Raw genomic sequence first — 22379 nt, 5'->3', positions numbered from 1 at the left:
ATTGTCCGTGGGATTCAAAACTTACATTCTTTTTGTTTTTTTTCATATAAAATTAATGTAATCTTAGTCTTAGATAAGTTTATCACTTAACCAAAGTGAAAATAGTAATAATAATAATATACTTACGGAGCACCAACTAAAAGTTTGCTGATTTTCAATACAAATCTCTCAAAAGACGTTTGAACAGATCGGTTAAAAAGACACCAAATAAATAAAAACGGATCAAACTACTACAGCGCCATCTTCTTTAGAGTCTGAACTAAGTCCGTAAAACTCCGTCGGTAAAAATTTTCTTATTTGCAATTTAAAACAGTGAAAATTAAATAAAACTAAAATGGGTAGACTCGCCCCTGGATGGGTAGACTCGCCCCTGGATGGGTAGACTCGCCCCGGTTTACGGTACTGCTATTTTAAAAAGTAAACTCTGTTATTTTAGTAAACAAACTCTGTCATTTTAACAAAAAAACTGTATAATTTTTACAAAAAAACCTCTATAAAATAACTATGGTCTATAAATAATGCTCTAAAAAATAACTAGCATGGCCAGTCTACACTAGGATTCGAACCCGTGTCACTGCATTGGATGGAGAGTGCTCAGTCCCAGAACCAAGGCAGCGGTAGGGTTGGATTATGAAAAATAAAAAAACATAAACTGTCTTTATCTTAAAAGTCCTATTGAAGTAATATTTAAGTGTGAAAACGTTTAAAAATTTATTGGTCCTCTATTAATAAAAATGTCTAGCAAATTAACTTAACGAAAAATTTTATATAAAGACAGTTGTATTCAGGTAGAGTATCAATTCGACTATGAAGTCAAATCGCAAGTTTATTTAAACGATGCTTAAAAGCATAAAATAATTTCTGAAAAGTATAGAAAATAATTGTAAAATGATTTGAGGAAAGATAAAGTTTGTGAAAAACAGCTTTAAACCGTAAAATATACGGAGAAAGTCCGAAAAAAAGGGAATGTTTTGCGGTGCGAGTTTCAATACTAAAAGTAGAAAAATTCAATTTATCTTTAAGCAGTTTTTTTTTCAGCAAAAAAATATTTTTTCTGTAGAATTAACAGTTATTTTTTTGCAGTGTGTGATAAAATTTCTACAATTGTTTCTTTATTATACACATTAGTGCTATAAACAATAACATTTTATTTCAGAGCTGTCTTGATTTCATTGAAAAATATTATTTGAAGGTGAAAAAGGAGCACCCTCTCTTGGGAAACAATTTCTAAACGTTACAAAGTCACTTATCTTTCATAATATTTTGTATAAATTGTTAAAATACTCGTAGATAAAGTGTAAAAAAAGCTTTTTTAAAAAAAAGGAACTATCTAAGAAATGGAAAAAAAAAGAAACAACATTCTTATTGCTTAAAAGACTAATTAAATGATTTTTAAAACTCTCATTTTTTGGAATTAGATTCTTATAATCATTTTGAAAAGCTTAAAATACAAACAATTTTACCCTTCTTTTATATAAGAATGATTTTTAGGGAAAATCCAGTGACGTCAAGCTGTTTATTGATTTTAAATCCTTTTTACATGCTGATTCTTTGCGGGAAATCATTGTTTCGAATTGTTGTTTGAAGGACAGTGAGTACGATGAATTTAAACTAAATGAAACATCAAGGTGTAGGGTAGGATTACTACGTAGGAGTTGATAAAAGTAAATGTGTAGTATCTTTTCGTTTTTTTCTTCTTCTGTAGAAAATGGGCTGATTGAAAGGATAAATAGTATACGAGGCCAGTTGGAGCAAATATATATGAGTTAACCTTTTGAAATTGTAATTGAATTAATTAAGAGCTGCACCTATACTTTTATTTTAATAAAATATAGTTTAAAAAATAATTTTTAAAATTCAGATCCTGATTTGTAAATGTATAGTAAATATAAGAGATTTAATTAAAAATTCTAATTTTTGAGAAAAGAGATGATAAATTAAAAGCGGAGCTTAGGAAATTAAATTTGAGTTTTAAATGTTTAAAAAGTTTTATTTCATTATTGCAGGGTTATTTATGTTACTCTTGTCCAGATATTCTTAGATATAAAAATATCTGTTGTAACACGTACTATTGTAAAGATATTTAAAAACACAACAACGCTACTAGAGACCAAAAAATTATTGGCCGCTGGACAGTTGTTTTTTGTATAGAAGGTTTTTTTGATGTTCGGAAAAAGTTGTCATCAGTCGATATACAAAATTCAGTTCAAACAGAGACGCACTTTTTATTTTAAATTCTGTGATTTTCATATGCTTCACTACACTTTAATAAATTCCGCCTCAAATTATGGCATAAAGTACGGCACTTTGGGTGCATCATTCGTAAAATCCATTTTTTTAGTGTAAAATATTATACCGAAATTTTTACAGTAATATTTAATTAATTAAGGTGGTTCAGTGATTTTACAGTAATTATTGTAAAAATTATAACATATTAGATTTTTTCCCCTTTTACATGTTCCAGAAAAAATAGATTTTACGGTAAAAAATACGAATAACTTGATTTGAACATTTTTGCAGTGTATTTGATGTCTTTCAACTTATTAATAAAAGTAGTTTTTTCAAAATATTTTTAAACTGTTCGAACAGACTTCCGATTTGCCACGAAAAGGGAATATTTTTTAACTGAAAAATTAGAACTCATAAGGAAACTCTAGGAGTGATTACGTATAAGGAAAACGCACAAGTATAGTGCGTTTTATGCGATTCCAGGTATTTGTACAAGAGCAAATTGATTCCTACGAGAGTCAAGGATAAAACATGGTTATTTTGTTTTGTTTTCCCAAATCAAGTGTCGACATTTAAATAGTTTTTCCTCTTATTTCTCTATAGAATACCAATAGTACAAATACATCAATAGTTCCTTTTTATAAACAGCCATTTTCGCTTTTTTTAAAAAAAAAGAAAAACAAAGGAAGGAAACAAAAATCAGTGAAATTTCTCCCACCGAAACTGGGTGGATTTGGAGAGATTACTCTGTTTTCAGAACAGTCAAAAAAGAAGCTGACAAAGTGTGGGAACTTTTCAAGAGGCCCTAATCCATTTATGTAGAAGTTCATTTTCCCGATTATTTAATATTTTAGCAATAATTAAAATTCTTCTATTTTTCTGGTATTATAATAATTAAGCTGAAATATTTACTTCAAATAATACGATATCTGTTTATAAAAACCTTATAACAGTTTTAATTATCTTCAAATATCATAATTAACTATTTAATTGTAGTTACTATTAACAACAATCTCTCCTCCGTAAGCATAGACTATGCGTAAAAAGCTTTTTTGGTTTGATTACAGCTGTCGTTCAAAATTAAAGTATAACAACGATCTAATAATGCTCAAAAAAACAAATGTAAATTTCTGCTGTAAATGGCGCTCCTAAATATTTAAATATTATTCATGCCTAAAAGTAGGTTTCAAATTTGTTTTTGTATTATGCACCTTTCTACACTTAGCAATCCATGTCTAATATAGAATTATGAAATATTTTCAGGAAAAAAGCAATTAAATGTTTAGATTAAACTTGCACTAAAACAAAGCTATTTCTCTATCAAGTACTAAGTTTGCTGTGGTAATTCAACATATAAAAAATGATATTTATTTTTTCTTCTTCGGATTAAAACTGACGAAATATTACCCGAAAAATTGTTTTCTTATACAGTGTAAAAAAATCAGTGTATAGTTACTACCATTTTTGGTGCTGAGGTATATTAAATGCATTAACGAATCTGTAGTTATCGAGAAAAATTTATAAAAAATTGACAAAATAACAATTGTTGAAAAGAACTAGCGCAAATATATCACTAAAAATGTGCTTGCTCAATAAACGAATTGTTTTTGAGATGAAACCATAAATTGATTTTAATGCGCATAAGAATATGTGGTATGAGTGAACAAACAAACAAAATGAATACATAAATAAATAAACAAGTGGAACTATGACAGTGAAAAAGTAAATAAAAAATGTGAATACATGTAAAGTAAAATTTTAGTTTATCTTAACCCCGACAAACGTTAGCAACTACACTGTAAAAAATTCGGGATCAAAATATGACAGAAAGTACCGGTACTCAAGATGCCGGTACTTTTTACCGTAAAATCCATTTTTACCGGAACGTGTTACGGAACAAAGAACCTGACCCTTCTTTTTTACAGTAATGATTACCGAGATATCATTGAATCACTTTAATGAAATAAATACGCAAAAAATAAGGCGTAATATTTTACTTTAAGAATGAAATTTACTGTAAAATGGACTTTAAGGATGATGCACCCAAAGTGCTGGTACATAATACCGTAATTTATACTGAATTTCTTACAACAATGTATACACCAAATTTTTTTACAGGATACTTCTAAGACTATGTAAAAAAATGCATGGAGTTTCAACCTCCAATAAGTATGTGATAAAGTTTCATGAACTAATTTTGTCTAATATCTTCGGAAAAATAAGTGTTTAACACGTTCTGCTGTAAGTTTAGAAAGGATTAATGTGAATCTGTTTTCAAGGACATTGACAAGGTAAAAAATGTATTTGAGTTCATAAATTTCTTTTTTCTTGATGACAACTTCAAACACCTGCTAAGTGCACGAGGTCCTGTTCTTCATTAAAAGTAATCTTTGTGACCTCTTAATGACTAAATAAATTCTCATCATCTGTGTTATTTAAAAGGAAAAAAAATACAGCTTTTGTGTTTGCATGGTAATTTTGCACGGAAATGTGTGTTATGTAATGAGAAAAAACAGTTACAAACTCTTTTGTTATGAGAATATGTTGATAAAACTAAATTGAAAATAGATTATATTAAATTTTTTTGGCAGAATAATAACTGTTCGCATGAAATAGGAGTAACATCGTTTCATTATTATGATTAAGTGGGATAAGTTATAATTAAACATTGTCTGAGAGTAATTTCTTGTTTTGCTTTTTATAGCACACCAAATCGTTGTAAAGGGAAACTTATATTCAGGTTTAACTCTTGAGCAATTCCTGTTTATTCTGAAATGTTACGAGTTAATTCAACAATAGTTAAAAAAAGAAGAAAAAGGAAAGTTAACCTCATTTTATAAAGTTAAAAAGTTTCTCACACTATGCAATATTGGAACAGGTGCACACAATGTTAAAACAATAGCTACACTGAGAACAAAAGTATGAAACTGAAACTAGTAGAATATATCAAAATTTATCGTGTTTCTGGCTCTATGGGAACACCAAAAAGATCAGTATTTTTTACCTGAAGTACTTTGGTAATGATTTTGGTAAAATTAACAATAAAATTTATTTTAATATGTGATAAAATGTGGTGATTTCATCATGATACCGTAGAGCATGGTATAAAAACCCTTTATTCCGTTAAATTTATTTTTCAGTTTTGTACTTTTTAACTAAATATGAGGCAATAAGAACAATGGTTTTAAAAACCAGAATTTCCGGTAAACTGTTACCATATAAGCGAAAAAATTACCAAATAAATGGTTGAACCGCATATTTTAGTTTTTTTTAGCCAAAATAATGTTGTGTTTTTTTTACTAGAAATGTTATGGCCATACAGCTTGGTAATTTTATCAGATTTTTTTTCTCCATTTATGAATTGTATTTTTCATTTTAATATTAATGTATAATTAATAAAAAAACTCAAGCTAAATATTTTTTTAACACAGTGCTGGTGACAAAAAAGCAAAGAGAATAAAACAATCCTTTGAAAGGAGAATGCAGCGAAGTGTTGCTTCAAATTTATCACGTTTTTTCTCGAATGCTAAAAGAGCATTATTTTGAGACTATAAACCTAAAAATATTACAATCTGATATTCCGAAATTCAGCGCTTTTCTCAAGGTTATATGGTAATAGAATTATTGTACATTATTACTATCACGAGAATAAACTGTCCTTCCGCAAATGTAAATGAAAAGGAGATTGACTCCGTGATCGAAACAGCAATTACCTCCATAAAACTTAGTTTTCTTGCATAGTAGATTTTCATTTACCAGAGGAAGAACTTGGTTATATTAGTATGCATTTTAGCATAGGTGTACAGTGCGCAAAATAAAAAGTAAATTAAAAAAAACAACAACCTTGAATAACTATTGATCTAATAATCAGATCTTCACGTTTTATGACTCAATCTTAATGATTTAAGGGGGTTACCTTAAAGATGCTGATTAATTAGTGCTGACGATATTTTAAGTTGCAAAATAAAGCACAAAAATGTACTTTCACTGTATAAACATACCTTTTTTTGCTGGATTCGGATTACTGATCCCTAAAATATAGGGGGAAGATGCAATATGGGAAATATGGTCCACATGTTAGGTCAGGAGAGCGATTCAAAGTTTGGACCTCATAATGTTAAATTTATTTTCTGTGCATTTCACTAAATCTCAAAAACTTTTAAGGTGAATTGAAAACTCTTCGCACACTATTATAAAATTCGTTTATCCAAAGATAATTAGTGGCAAAAATAACTTTCAGTAAATTTTTATAATTTTTTATTATTTTCCTTAATAATAGTCAAAAAATTGTAAGGTATACAATTTTTAATATAATTTCAAATAAATTATTTTACGCAAAATTTGAGCGAAATCGGTCGAATAGTTCCTGAGAAATCGAATTTTAAAAAAGTCAAGATTTCAAAATTCCATTTCTCATGAATTATCATTTGTTCGAAGGTTTTTCTTGTGGTATAAGAAACACAGATTTTTGGGAAGTATTTTATAATATCACTTGCTAATTAAGTGACTTGTGCCAACGTATTAAAAAAGAATTTATCCTATACCGAACGTGGGAAATTTATTTCAATATTAAATTATTCGACAGTATTTTGAAGATGCTTTTAGAGTAATGCCAATAATTTGCCTTCCCTCGACGCTTTAAAAGATCATTCTGATCTTTAACTTCATTGAAAATTATTCAAAAGAAACTGTTTAACTGATTTTATCTGAAAATTAAAAATTGATATAAAACATTACAACACAACAATTGCTTATGATTTAAAATTTCGAAAAAATCGAAATTAATTTTTGTTTTGCCGGAATACGGAAGTTTGTTTTCAAACCGGAAAATTAATGTGTTAAACTTATTAGATTAGCACAGTTCATTTTGCTCTAAAAATTTTGTAAAAAATAGCCAACATATTTATAAAGACATTTCTGATAAGAAAAAATGAGAATTACAGCTATAAACACTAAAATTAAAGTTGCTTGATTCATTTATTTGACTTTCTTTTTCTCTTCGTTATGGTAATGGCTTAGCGGAGATACTAAATGATTGATCTTATTAATTAATCATACATTTAATAAAAATTCAAAAAAGAAAATTAAGTTTAACAGATAAAATGTTTTCACTTCATATTTTGAAGAATCGCTATAAAATTAAAGACTATTCCTCGGAGCATTCAATTCACCACATTTTGATAATTTTAAGACTTAAATGGCGGCAACCTTTATCAAATAGAGTGGTATAAGACTTAATAAACTGTTAATTATGGATTCTGGTATGGTTTATTTAAAATGTATTAATGGGCGTTAGAGATGACGTAATTACGTCATCGAACACAGCACCTATCAACCAATTCTTTCCTAATAATTTATTTTCCAAATATCCATCTAAATCTACACAGGAAAAAGAGTCATGGATGATTATTTGAAGTGTTTTTAAAATGTGTTTGTGTGTAACATATTGTGTTACACATACTAGAGTCCAGTGGCTTCTATTTCATGCGGTGGATAATGGTATTTACAGTATAGTTTCACTCTGACCTAGTGAAACAGAAATTTAACTTATGTCTAACAATGAATTATCGCTAAGTTTAACACAAAACTTTGATATTAAACGAAGCAGGTTTTCTTTCTGGAGCCTGAATACGCTATTTATGCTATTCTCGCCGTTTTCATAATTAAATTATTTCTTACATTTTTCAAATGCTTTTTTTCAAAATTTATATACTGTCGGACCTCTATTTAAATCCCAATAAAAAGTTCGTTATATGGAAAATTCGTTAAGTAGAAAATCACCATTTTAAATTCTAAAGCAACACAAAACAGGTTTTAAATTCATAAACCCTAGACATAATTAAAATATCAATTGATACACCTTTTTCTTCTAAATTATTATCAACCTTCGAATTGTTTCAAATGATTTTAGCATTTTATCACATGAAGGTTTGGAGATTTCCTCATCATTTCCTTCTTCATCTTTTTCATCTTCCTCACAATTTATTGCTGTATTGTTTTTATTTTTCACACTGTCCAAAATATCCGATTAAGTTAATGTTTCTGTGGTCGCAGTTTCAGAATCAATAAAAAGAAACTCATTTATGAGTACATCATGATTAATTTTGTGGTTCTCTTTTTTTAAAAAAGATTTTATCAGATTGTTTTAAGCTCTAAAGGAACGTCATCTTCGTCCTCTGCTTTTTCCAAATCCTCCGCGCTGACTAAGACTCCAGCTTTAGCAATACTGCAACGAATAGTACTATATTTTAGTAGTTTTGACAGTTTTTTTTCTCGTTGTAGAGATACGTCAATATATAAACATAATCATGCTTATAAACCTTGTAGGGTTATTATGTTAAGTAAACTAAAGTTATTTCCTTATTCTAATTTTCCTTTTCCTCGATAAAATGTATTCTAGTTCAGTAAGTATGCGTCTGCAAAAAAGAGTGTTATCGAAATAATATTTGTAATTTGCTTGCGCCATGTAAATTGTATTTTGATTTTTGAAGTGATGAAACGACATTCAGCAAAAAGATTAGTTTTTGATATTTTTTTTGTGCACAATATACACTGTAAACATTTACTGTAACGTTTATCATGGAATATTTAGATAGAAAGCAATCTTTTTTATTACTAGATTTGAGGTGTTAAAATCAAATATGCGAGTTATATTGATGACACTTGGATGGTTACTAAGTTGTCAAAAAGAAGAAAAAAAACTTTATGCTGCATTAAGGTGAAAACAAGTCCCAGTACTTTTATGGAACCATAAGTTCATTTGGGTCGAAGTTTGCAATTTTTCCCCTTTTTGTCTTGTATATTATTTTAAACATTTTTACAATCAACTTAAGACCGAGTTTATATAATTTTGATTGATAGTTTTGATGTTAGAGGGGTTTTCGTACCACAAAATAGGAATCTTTGCATCGCTAAGCACATTTTGTGAACAAGTGTTTCTTCCCTCTTTTCTTTTTTTCTTTCTTTTTCTTTCATGTTATAGTGCAAATTTGAGTATTTTATTTTAATATTTATTTTTTTAACTTTTAAACCCAATATTATGAAAATTTTCTTTTAAATTTCAATTGAAAATCCTTCCATCTTTCTTTTTAAATCAAGAAGATACAAGTAAAAGAGTTTCTGAAAACCGTTTTTATAGTTTCTCAGAAAAATATACGAAAGTTGGCCTTTTTAGTGTATGACGCTTCATTAGAAAAATTGTACTTTTATTTCATTTTTAATTAATCTTCATATTTTCATTTTAGGTTCCTTTTAATGCAATTCCTGGTGCTTATTTGTTCAAAGTTGAAGGTCATTTAGAGGGAGATCTTGGAGGCTCTGGATTTAGTAATGAGACATTAGTAGATTTTTCCGAAAGATTCCTCACAATTCTAATTCAAACAAATCAGCTGGTTTATAATTTGGAACAAATGAGTGAGTTCCTTTTTTAAAATAATTTTAATGATATAAATGATAATTGATAAATTTAGAAGTATGCACCATCATATCAATTCTTAAATTTAGATTAGCATTTTGATCATTAAAATACTTAAATTTTTATTTAACAGTGTACATAAGGATAATATTGCTAACAACCGAGTTGAAGCCATTTACTGAACCAATTGATGTTTACATTGTCGTAAGTACTTTAAGAATTTTTGAATTATAGATTTATCATTTTGTTCTAACCTCTGTACCATCCCTTCATACTGCATAGTTGGTTTTAAAAATAGATAAAATTATTGCTGAAAAACCTTCAGAATGCAGTATTTTAGATTGAGGAATAAATTTCATCATATAACTTAAAATTCGTTTTTAAAGATTTAAAAAAAAATCACCTAATTTCGTGATAAAAATATAGTCAAAATTAACCTTTTGACGCAGTTGGGACACCGGTATTTCTTTTATAAATTTTTTTTCCGACGCTCTACTTACAAACAAAAATATATTTTATATTTTTTGATTATAAGAAATTGTCTAATAGTTACTAAAAAAAATCTGCTAGAATGGTGGCATTATATTTGTACTAAATTTTAAAATCCAAACAAAGTAGTTTGGAGTTTTTTTTTTCATTAATATTCAAAAATTTATCAATAATTACTTTCGTAGATTAAAGAAATTTCAATGATGAATAACTGTTTCTCTAAGATCTAAATAACTGCAAATAAGAGCAAACTGAAAAAATTATTGTCTGGAAAAGAGCCGTGTTTCAACGATTTTTCCTTTAACTTCTCATATTAAAATGGAGCAAATTAATAAAATAAAATTAATATTAAAAAAAATCCGCTCAGCTCAAAATATGAAGGGAAATAAATTTTTTTTTCTGAAATACTATTATAAATTTCGTTACACCTTATTTGAAATATAATAATTTCCTAGTTATGAAATAAGATAAAAGCTTGAAATAATATAATATTAAGCTTTTCCTTTGTTCTACATTTATTGAATTCTATTTCAAAGTAATATACATTGGTTGTATAATAATAATGATGAATAAATGAAAAAAAATGATATTTGTTAGTATTGCATAAAAATAAAACTACATTAAGCTAGTGCTATATTAAATGTGTAGTATTGAATGTTACTTAACTTCAATTCGTCACATTCACGAATTGAATATACTTATTATAAGTTTCACTCAATGCGTTGTGAATATTGAATCAGACCTTCAGTAAAATAAAGCGATATCAAAAAGCACAGAATGTACCACTAAGAGCAATTATTCTCTATAAATGTGATCAATCTACATTTTAAGGAATTGCCGCATTCTATTAATCACCAACTTAAAAAGTCTGTATTCCATTTCGAAAATTTGTAAAAAGAAAAAAAAAAAAGAAAAAAAATTTTATATTATGAATCCTATGTTTTATATATTATCCTATGTTTTATAAAGTATATATATTAAAGTATATATAATATCCTACGTTTTTTTGCCCTATTAAAAAAAAATAATAAAAAAAAGAACTCGAATCAACAGAATTTGTGTGAGAGACGGAAGAATCTGTAATAACATGTGGCGCTATCTATGAGGCACTTGAAGAAATAGAAATTTTATGCTTTTAAAAAGTCGGTTGCTTTTACCCTCAACATATAAAATTTTCTCATCCATATTTACTCGATACAATCGATCGTATGAGATATTTTTTTTAAAAAAAATAGTAATTAGAACTGATTTTATTAAAAAAAAAATCATGGATTTTTATTTCGTCGAAGACTTCAAAAGAAATTAAAATGTATTATCCAATATTTAATTTAGCACTAACAAGAGACTAGCATGCGGTTAAATTATTTTGAAAATTTTCACTTTAATGAAACGCATTATTTCTCGTTTCATTTGATCGCAGAGGGAAAATAACAACTAGAGATAAATATAATAATTATAAATATTGGTAGATGGCAGCACCACTGACTAGGAGTACTAGAAATTTTTTTTACTTATTATTCCAAAACAATACTAACTGCTATTGAATCATAATATTTCATATTTTTTCTAAATCCAAAAAAAGTAGTTGCTATGCTACTAAAACTATTATTTTACAAACAATTAAGGATGCAGCATCCCAAAGGGACCAGGTCTGATCGATAATACAGTGAATACTGTATCGGTTAATAATATACAACCAACTATTAAAAATAATTTTGAAACTTTAATGCGCATATATGAATTTCAATTTAATTCAATCTTCAGATTTCCTTGAAATACAATATTTAAAAATATGCAGTTCATGTTTCTACGATCAAAGGGGCTTCCAATTGATAAAGGGACGCTAATACTAAATCTATTACTACTATTTTTATTATGAAATTAAGCTTTTTTGCAAAAGTATAGTTAGCTTCAGCAAAATATATTATGAGGAATGAAGTGTAATTTTTCAAGCAAATTTAATTATGAATTCCTCAAATATTCTTCATATTAAGAGCTTATTCTTCATAATAATCAAAGAACAGCTTACATAGCTGCCGGTTAGACTCTTTACAGTCATTAGATTTGTTGGTGACTATCAAAAATTACCATTTAACCGATTAATGTGCTGAATTAACAATTTTCAATAAAAAAGTTTGTATTAATATACACATAAAATATCAGGCAATCAACTGGAAAATTACAAAAAATTCCTTCCTTAAATTTTTTATTTGAATCTAAAAAAATCGAAAACTTTCTAAGACTTTGAAATACGCAACAAATTTACAAAACAAACTTAAAAAAAAAAAAAAAGAAATAATAAATCTATGTATTATTTTTAAAAAAAACCTTACAGTAGCATTAAATAAATATATGCGTAATACATCAATTAATTAATAAATAAAAAGTTGAATAAGCATGTCATCTGGACAATGCTGTCGACAATGCCGAAATCTTCGTCTGGAGCATTTCTCAAGAATTAGTTTCGCTATCAGCTAAGAAAATATTGCGTATTCATTTTTTTTACAGTGTGGACTAGTTAATTATTTTGTCAATATATCATTTTAAAAATAACGTTCCTTTTTGGAATATTTATTGTAATTAGGATTCTTTAACTCTTTCAGGATTCTAGAGGAGTCATTATGAAACGATGGGTTTCCATTTACCCACTCTTAGGTATGGTATTAATAAAAAAAATACATATAAAATTTAATAAAATATTAAATTTTCATAATTAAATTTTTTTAATTGATGTTTTTATTTTAATGTTGAAAATTTTCAGGTGTGGTTAATTTAGAATTTGAATTACCCTATGATTACCCTGAAGGATGGTGGACAATAAAAGCTGTTGCTCTTGGACAAACAGAGGAAACTCGTGTGTTATTAGAACGATGGTTTAGTCATAGGTTTGATGTAAATGTTGGAACGGATGCGTTTGTCTTAAATTCTGATGAATACATTGAAGGGCAAATATTAGCAAATTACACTAGTGTTGCTACAGTAACAGGAAATATTACTCTCCGAACATATTTGAGACCTTTGGGAAGATACCGTGATTTAGGATTGAATTTTAAGGATCGATATGTGGAAGAATATGTAGATCTTGTAAGTATTTTGTATTTAAGCAATTTACAAAGGTATTCATAATCCTTCTTGTGTTAAATTTTGAACGTGGGATTAAAATCTACTGGCTTAAAAGAAAAACATTTTAGTGGAAAAAATGAAGGCTGAAACTATGGTTTCGTTTTTCATTTTTGTCCAAAAGCGATTCAAAAACATTCTCTCAACTTTCTAAAACTTCTCTGTCAACTACTGGAGTTTGAAAAAGTTTCTATGAAGCAATAGTAAAAAAGTTAGGAAATCAACAACTGTCAGTGTTATAAAAAATTATTTAAAATAACAAAATATAAATTAAGCTTCTGATAAATGCGAATTCTGATAAATTTGAAAAAGCAAAACTTAAATAACAAATAAAAGAGCAAATAAAAAACAGATAAATAACTGAAGTAAAATGATAATTGAGCTGTAATTTTTAAGTGGGATCTTCTCTTCGAAACACTTTTTTGTAAAAGTAAAAACTGCTTTTTTTCCGAAACTATTTCACTGAGAAAGAGAGTATTGGTGAAAGCTACCAGAATATTGTAAAATTGACAGTGATTCTGGCTTTCCAACATAAAAAAGCACGCTAATTTTTATCTAAGTGCTTTGGTAATAACTTTTGGTAAAATTAATAATAAAATATGGTGTTATTACCATGCTGTTTGTGGTAAATGTGGTGAAATTTGGTAATTTTATCATGACACCTTAGAGTGTGGTATAAAAACCACACTCTAACATCAGTTTTGTATTTTTACTAAATGTGGGGTAAAAAGGACCTCTAGAATTTCCGGTAAACCTCTGGCATACAAACGGAAAAAATACCAAATGAATGGTTAAAATGCCGTATATTTTGGTGAAATTAGACGAATTATGTTTATTTATTTATTATTATTTTTGCAGAAATGTCATTACCATGTAAGCACGGTAGTTTTATTATAATTTTTTTCCTCTGTTATATGAGCTTTATTTTGCAAAATTTTAAAGATATTGGGTTTGTGCAATATATCTATATAAAAACCTCTATATTTTATAGCTTATTATACCTGTAATTTTGTAATACCTATATGTTTTATAATTTAATCTTATAACGTAAAATAAATAACTAATTTTGAGATTTCAAGTAATAACCTATTGTTAAAAACTAAACATGCATTCAAAAGAATAGATTGATATTTATTTTTTCATATACAATAAGTGTATAGTGATTATATTCGGCGATATAAGTACTTTAAATATTTTTAAAGTAGTATGTTTTGGACAATATCAAAGTAAAAAAGATTAAAATGGAAAAATATGAAATAACAGTTTTTTAAAAACACAACCTTCTTAAGAAACAGTATTCAACTTTTACATTTAACGAATCGGCGTTATAGTCCTTAATTCTCAATACAGTATTTTAAATTTATTACGAAATGTATGTGATTAAAACTTATGAAATAAAATCCTTTAATGATTTTTTTTGCAAATCCTTCCATTTCTTTTAAAAAAATATAGTCTTGAAAATGTTAAAAAAAACTTTTTTTTCGCAGATTTGAAAAAAAAAAAATTTGAATATTTTTAAAACTGAAAGTTAATCGATGCGGTGCATTAGGAAGTTTTTGATTTTCATTGAAAAAAAATATCATGTAATCATAATGCATTATTCGTCAAAAATGCAAAACATTGGAAAAAATACGCCCTTCGGGGAGCCAGACGAAAGCGATTAGATTGCTCCCAAATGCTCTTAGATTCATGCAAACGACGGAGTTTTGTTACATACATTTGTCAAGAAGACGGGAGTATCGTTGTATTTTGATCTTTTTATAATGGAACATCAAAATAAATATTTTTTCAACAAAAAAAAAAATAAAATAAAATAACATTTACATTTTTAAAGAAATAAAAACCAAAGTAATGACTTTTTGAATTAACGTTTATTTTATCATTCATGTTTATATCTTGATTTTGATTCATTGTAAAATTAAATTAATTTTATTTTTCAGTTTCATGGCACTTATGATTTTAGTATCTCAATGGCTCAACTTAGAGACATGGCAATGCCTGTGCCTTTGGAACACTGCGAAATTGAAATACAAGCTGATGTTTACGAGCGATTTTACGATTTTAAGGTTTCTGCATACGGCCGTCTTCGAGTAGTTAATTCCAGCGTCAGTTTAAGATTTCTTGGAGTTAATCCCCAAGTATTTAAACCTGGAATGCCATTTAAAACTCACGTAAGAATTTTCTTCACTTCAATATTTAGCGAAAATTTACATTAAATTGTAAAGTTCTTTTTTTGCAGACATTCTTAATTTGAAGCAATTAAAATATGTATTTAAATAATTTAAACTAAAGGCATATAATCTACACTCTTAGAAATTTCTCGATAAGAATAGTTAAATAGCAAATTATTTAATTTGTTATCTTAACATTTTCAACCAAAACTGTCAAAAAAATCATAAAAAAGATGTTATTCAAACTGTTAAGTGTGAGAAAAAACGTTTATTGATTGTTTTTACATAATATGGTTTAACAACCAGAATTCTATCCGTGCCAACTCTGCCCACCTTATGAAGCTATTTAGTTGCGTGCAGCTGGGTAGATCGGTCAATTTCTTGGCCGGTTGAGCAGAGGTTCGAATCCCAACGTTGACACCACAATATTTCCTCAATACATAAAGAGTTTCCAGTGTCCTGCACTCTTAAAATGACCCTAAATTTTAAGAACACAAAACTATCATTCAAGCATAAATGGCACAGCATCCACAGAAATGTCGGTCAAGTTTTATCTTTATTGTTTGAAAACTATGCAAGTTGTAAATGGTTACAATACCGTTTAGTTTTACATTTACTATTTTTTGACCGCACAAGTTAGTTATAAATGGTTTCAAAACAGTAAAGGTAAAAAAATGTTCTCGACCATAAAATTTATGGTTAATCAAATAGACAGACTACTGCCGGTTGTCTTATCATAATTTCAGAATGAAAGCTTCAACATTGTAAGGAAATTAGATTTAATTAAAAAAATTACTCGTAATTAATACTTTTTTTTAAAAAAAAGTTTAATAAAGTAATACAAAAGAAGAAGCTCATTATTGATAATTTTTATCTTTGCTTCAGAGGAATAACGGTCTGAAAATAAATCTTAAATTATTAGAATTATTTCATACGTATAGTGAATCGTTTAATTTGATGTTTAAGATGGTGTTGAAATTAAATAGACTGTTTGAATAAGGGAAGCAGCTTAAAATGTAACGTTTTTCTTTTTTTTTCTCCATATTTAAAAGAGAAAAAACTTTTGTCATAGTTACAAAATGCTAACGAGATAATAAATTTTTAGATAAAACACTAATGCTGGAAATTTTCTTTCTGATATTTATATTTTTTTTAAAAAAATCTTCAAAAAGAAAAAAATCGAACTAAGCAAAAAATGTGATACACTTTATTGCAGTGAAACTTCCAGTTTGTAGTCTGAAAGTCTGGAAAAAGTAATTAATATAGCATATCTTAAAGCTAACAAAGCAACATTTTACTTTTCGTACACGGAAAAACACAAAAACACTAATTAACTTTCTAAGTTTCCTCCGTAGACATTCTAGCAATATTTAGGGGGAAAATGTTTAGGGGAAAAATAATAAATCAATAAACTTATTTCATTTTTATGAGATTAAATTTACTTATAGTTATGGGTTCGATTGTTAAATTGACACAATAAATATTTTTTAAACTAATTTGATTTCTTTTTCCTTTAAGTCGTTCTAAGTGCCGAAAAAATAGTTTTTAAAATTTATGTTTAACATTTATTTAGTTAAAAAATAATATGATAGTTCATAGTAATTCCGAAAATTGTTATGTCATTTGTTTTCTCTCTCTTTTAGTTAGCTATATCATACAATGATCTGGTGCCTTTTCCCGAAGATAAATTAGAAACAGCCAGAGTTGTGGTTAATCCAATAGTGATCACCCGTAATGGTAGACGAGAATTGAATCAACAAATTTTATCCTTCAATAGTGATGGTGTTGTTGAAGTAGCTATTGATACTCCAAAAAATTCTGAAAGGATTATAATAAGAGTAAGATGTGTAGAAATAATCAACAATAGTTGATATTTTTTTTATTTTTCATCTAATGTAAATGAAGTTGTATGAAGTTAAATGAAGTTGTATATAGTGTGACAAATTTACCGTGAAAAATGACCTAAAATTTAAATCTTTATAAATTAAATGCTAATAAGAAAAAATAAAGCAAAAAAATTTTTTCTTCTTCTTAAATGTATGCAATGCTTGAATTTTACTGTATTATTTCGTTTTTCACAATAAATGAACAATGTGCAAAATAAACAAAAACCCCTAATTACGTTTGATTTTTTGAACGGATCCTCAGAGCTTCGGAGTAATCGAATTTTAAAAAAGTCGCATTTTTGAAATTCGAGCGATTTTGCTAACATTTTGTATTTTGCCATTTAAAATAGTATTCTTTAAAAAGATGTAAAAATTCGAATACTTAGCAATTCAAAATTCTTTTGACTGTTATTAAATAAATTAACACACATTTTCTGAAACTTATATTTTACATGGAATTATCTTTAGATAGACAAATTTTCTAATTGTTTCTAATTTTATAATTTTTTTTTCAATTCGCTTAAGAAGTTCTCGAGATATTTTAAAATGTACGAAAAGTAAAATTAACATTAAAGGGTGCTAACTTTCAACCGCTCCTCTGACCGAACTATGGTGATCACATTTCTCAGACTGTGGCTACCCCCTTATATTAGGGTCAGAAATCCGAATCCGTCGAAAAAAGGTATGTTTATTCAGAGAAAGTGCGTTTTGTGCCTGATTTTGTGATTTAAAAGTATCGTTTTCACTAATTAACTTTATTTTATTTTATTTCATATTCGTCGGCCTACCCAATTTTTGGGTTTACGACTACTTATGTTCAACTCCGTAGCCCTGTAATTTTTAATCAATTCAGAAGACAAGGACACTCATGGATCAGTACCCCCAGAGGCACTGATTTGTTATGGGAATATGGAGGACTTTTCGACTCGACAGATTTAACGTGCATCAGTCACCATGTACTGCATGGGGAGTCTTCGGCTGCTGGGGATCGAACCCACGAACTCGTGGACATGGGCCAAATGCCCTACCAACCAGACTATCCCGGACTCACTAATAATTTTTTCTTATATAGATCGAGTTTTGGGAGAAATTTGTCTTCGTGGAGGAGTTTTTGATGGATCTAGCCCACATTTACGTTACAAGGAGAGGAAGACCACGAGAATCTCCCACGGTTAGCTTGACGGCAAGGGGACTCTAACCCATGATCAGTCTATCAATGAGGATATTTCACGTCAGCACTGTGGTCGGTGCAAGCCGGATGCGGAATTCGTATCGACTGGGATTCGAGCCCGGTTCGCCTCATTGGAAAGTAAACGGTCTCTCCCCTGACACACTGCAGCTTCTACTAATTAATTAGCATATTTGAGGTCATCCCTTCGAACCATTAAGATTGAGTTCAGTTCTAGAGTGTGAAAATCATTATATCAAAAGTTTTTTACGCACTGTACATAGTAGATAATCAATATAGTCATTATATAATGATTATATAGGGGATGATAAGAAATATTGTAACACAGATATATATATATATATATNCTTATTGATCTAATATATATATATATATATATATATTGTAATTAACATTGCAATAATTTATCCTTGTGGAATAAATTAATATGTAATAATGATTTGTAAAAGAAAACCAAATAATTATTTAAAGAACTAGCTATTTCCGAGAAATTCATTAGTAATAATTTATAAATGGTATTTTTATAAATTAAAATAGATATTTTTACAGGCTTATTATGAAGATGACCTGGAAGTTGGTAGTCGCGCACGAACAGAATTAACAGTTTTGGCTATGCACAGTCGAAAAGATAGGTACTTACAAATTTCAACAAGCACAAAACAAGCAAAAGTAAGTGAAAGATTGTGTTTTAAGTGCAATGTAAAACAAATTTCAGAAAAATTACAGTAAAAAGTATTGGCATTCAGGGTACTAATACTTTTTGATGCAAAATTCATTTTTTGGTACAGTTTAACGGAACAAAAACATCTGATATGCATAATGTTTCCAGTAATATTTACTAAATTACTCTCATTCAGTAAATATTACTGTAAAATCTACTGTATAAAATTTTACTGTAAAAAGTACTAGCATTCTGAGAGCCGGTACTGCTTACCGTAATTTTTTTGGAATTATTTTTACAGTGAGAGGTTTGACACTTTTTTAACAAAAATATTTTTTAAACATAATAAAATTTTCGCATTCAAATTATTTGATATTTAACAATGTTTCTTATCTTTGTACGTTATTATATTTATTTAAATTATAAACTACCATTTCTTTATATATTTGTAAGAAACTAAAAAAAAATTGATCATGCCTTCTTGTTATAGGGTGGTTTGACCTACTAAGAAAGAGGCTGAATCAAGGGCAGCTGAAAGAGCAATTAAAATTAATGAAGAAATAGCTAAATGTCTAAAAAATATTACTGATATGTGTCTGAAAATATTAAAAATTATTTACTGATGAAAAATAACAAATCTAAACTAAAATTGTTAAGTAACTTTAGTCTGATTTATTACACTGAAGTATCAGAAAGGTTTTTTATTATTTGCTTTTTTCAATATTCTGTGAAGTTTTCATTATTTTTTTTCATAAGATCCTCTTATATATTATATTTTATAAGAGTTTAATGTATTTCATAAGAGCCTCTTATATAAAAACTAGAATATCAATTTAAATTATATTTGTTATTTGGTAGAGCTGGTCAAATTTCCTTTTATGGCGATTTTGTAAAAAAATTTAAAAGACAGCAAATTGGATAGCAAAAGTGAACAATGAGTATACTGTTTTCTTTATATATTTTAATTCAAGTAAGCTAAGACTTCAATTTTTTTCCATGGCGCGCAGTGGAAAAACTATCACAAAACTTTTCTGGAATAAAATTATATTACACATTATTTTTCCTCGATTTTACGTGCAAATGGCTGATAGGCAAAAATAGTTCGTTATTCTTATTAATACCATGGTGAAATACCTAATGTTCATCCGATAGTAAATGTGAAGGTTGTATTTACTGCCTTTTTATATATTAATCCAAGAACACGAAGAATTCAGCTTTTTTTTTCTATACGGTAAAGGGAGAAAAGCTATCAAATATTTTTTTCTCCATAAAAATTGTATTACTCTAGATTTCTCTTCGATTTTATGTACTTGTGGTAGATAGATAATGTTTAAATATCAAAAAGATAGGGTTGGATAAATATTCCACATGGTAAAACGCTTCATGTTTCCCTATCGTCATCACGATTTCGTTTATTTACTGCATTATTAAACGTTAGTTAATTGCTAAGTTTGCTCTTATACACATTTGCTTAGAAAATAGAGAACTAAGCAGTCCACTTCTGTAAATTTTTCATAAATTTTTTTCATTTTAAAATAATTAAAGTCATAGTAATTTTTTCTAACAGCTCATTTTAGTATAAGTTAATGTAAGTATTGATGACTGACTATATAATAATTTTCCAATCCTTGGTCATTTGTATTCTATTTTGACTATTATTTTTTTCAAAATAATCACTGACTTACTAATATTTTTCTGGTGTAAGACACTATTTCAAAAATAAATATGCGAATGGAGTAGGTATAGATTCGGCATTGCTTTGGTATATATATTTGGTGTATTGCTATCCCAACAGGAGGCTATGTAACCTCTTGTTGTGATACCAATACCCGGTTTCTGATATTCTCTATTTATTAAAAAAGTTATGTTAAATCAGTACTGATACCTGAAACTTCCGATCAATTGAATCATTTATGATATATAACGCATTTAATGACGCCAGTAATGTAATATTTAACTATTACATGTGGTATCATACTATTTTACCGTAATGAAATTTTTTTAATATAAATGATTTAATAATTTTATTAAAATTTCCTGTTATATTTTTTTATTCTCCATTTTTTAATTTTTTCAGACTCTTTTATACTGAATGCTGTAGCAGATGATAATTTTTTATTTTGATTATTTTGATGCTAATTTTTTGAACTTTATTTTAAAACATTTTGCCTTTTATATTAAATCATGTGAAATAAATCAACTCACTTGCTTTCAGGCTGGTGAATATGCAGTTTTGCATGTATGGTCAAACTTTTACTTGAAATCTTTTCATTATTTGGTAAGTTATACACTTGAAACAAGTCAGCTTTTTGCTATAATAATCTTGTAAATTTCAAACAGTGTCATAAACTTAATTGATGGTTGATTCCAATTCAACACATTTTCAAAGTAAATGATTTCATTTTATTCTTTTTGTCAGAAAAAATGCAAAAAAGGTAAGTTTTTTTAGACGCAATTCATAAAACTGGGCACGTTCATATCTAAAAAAAGGAAAATAACACATAATAATTGAAAAACAGGTAATACACTTTAAGATATTCATAAGTATGGCTTTTTTTATTTCATTTTGCTTCTTTTTTTTAAAAAAAGGAAAAATATTGCTACTAATGAATGTAGCATTCCTATATAATACTTTATATATAAGGTTAAAAATAGTTAAATTCAAGGTAATTAGTATGCATCAGCAAATACGTTATTAATGCCTTTTTCAATTTGCAATTTGAAAAGAATCTGTCTAAAAGGAGTAATTCTAATTTGATACACTGAAAGGGATTGGTAATTGAAAGCTGTAAGCAGACCAATAAAGGAGAAATTGTCAGATCAAACCGGTTCATTCTGCTTGTCAATTCCCATTACAAGGAGACCAGAGTGAACCTTTAATGACAAGAATTCTACTTTTCTGGGTTGAATAGAAGGCAGAGATTAATACTAATGAAAGTGGTGAAAGCTGAAATTTGATGATCGTAATGGCTTTGTTGCCATAAGTCGACAAGATACGGAGAATTCTACCAAATGAAAATGATCGAGATTTAGCAAAGGGTAGAAATCAAGACCGATAATTGTAGCGAGGCTTAGTTATTATGGTTTATTTCTGAAGGATTATTCTAAGACATAGAAATGGAAATATTTGGTATTTTATTATTGTATTGTAATTATTTTATTTATTGTACACACACACACACACACACACACACACACACATATATATATATATATATAT

At 27.8% G+C, this 22379-nt stretch overlaps 1 protein-coding gene across 1 annotated transcript in view; it reads left to right on the top strand.

Annotated features, from left to right (window-relative positions):
* Nucleotides 1-22379, top strand: part of LOC107448567 (CD109 antigen) — a 129470-nt gene that overhangs the window by 53421 nt on the left and 53670 nt on the right. Inside the window, exons 4-11 of the mRNA XM_016063821.3 lie at nt 9474-9642; nt 9777-9847; nt 12736-12787; nt 12894-13216; nt 15193-15423; nt 17067-17261; nt 19048-19167; nt 21375-21437. Coding sequence (XP_015919307.1) covers nt 9474-9642; nt 9777-9847; nt 12736-12787; nt 12894-13216; nt 15193-15423; nt 17067-17261; nt 19048-19167; nt 21375-21437 — 1224 coding nt within the window. The remainder of the gene's footprint in view (nt 1-9473; nt 9643-9776; nt 9848-12735; nt 12788-12893; nt 13217-15192; nt 15424-17066; nt 17262-19047; nt 19168-21374; nt 21438-22379) is intronic.

This window comes from Parasteatoda tepidariorum, chromosome X1 (genome assembly GCF_043381705.1).
Source record: "Parasteatoda tepidariorum isolate YZ-2023 chromosome X1, CAS_Ptep_4.0, whole genome shotgun sequence".
Taxonomy (NCBI): domain Eukaryota; kingdom Metazoa; phylum Arthropoda; class Arachnida; order Araneae; family Theridiidae; genus Parasteatoda; species Parasteatoda tepidariorum.
Note: the sequence above shows the minus strand (reverse complement) of the source record. Positions and strands in the feature narration are given on the sequence as shown.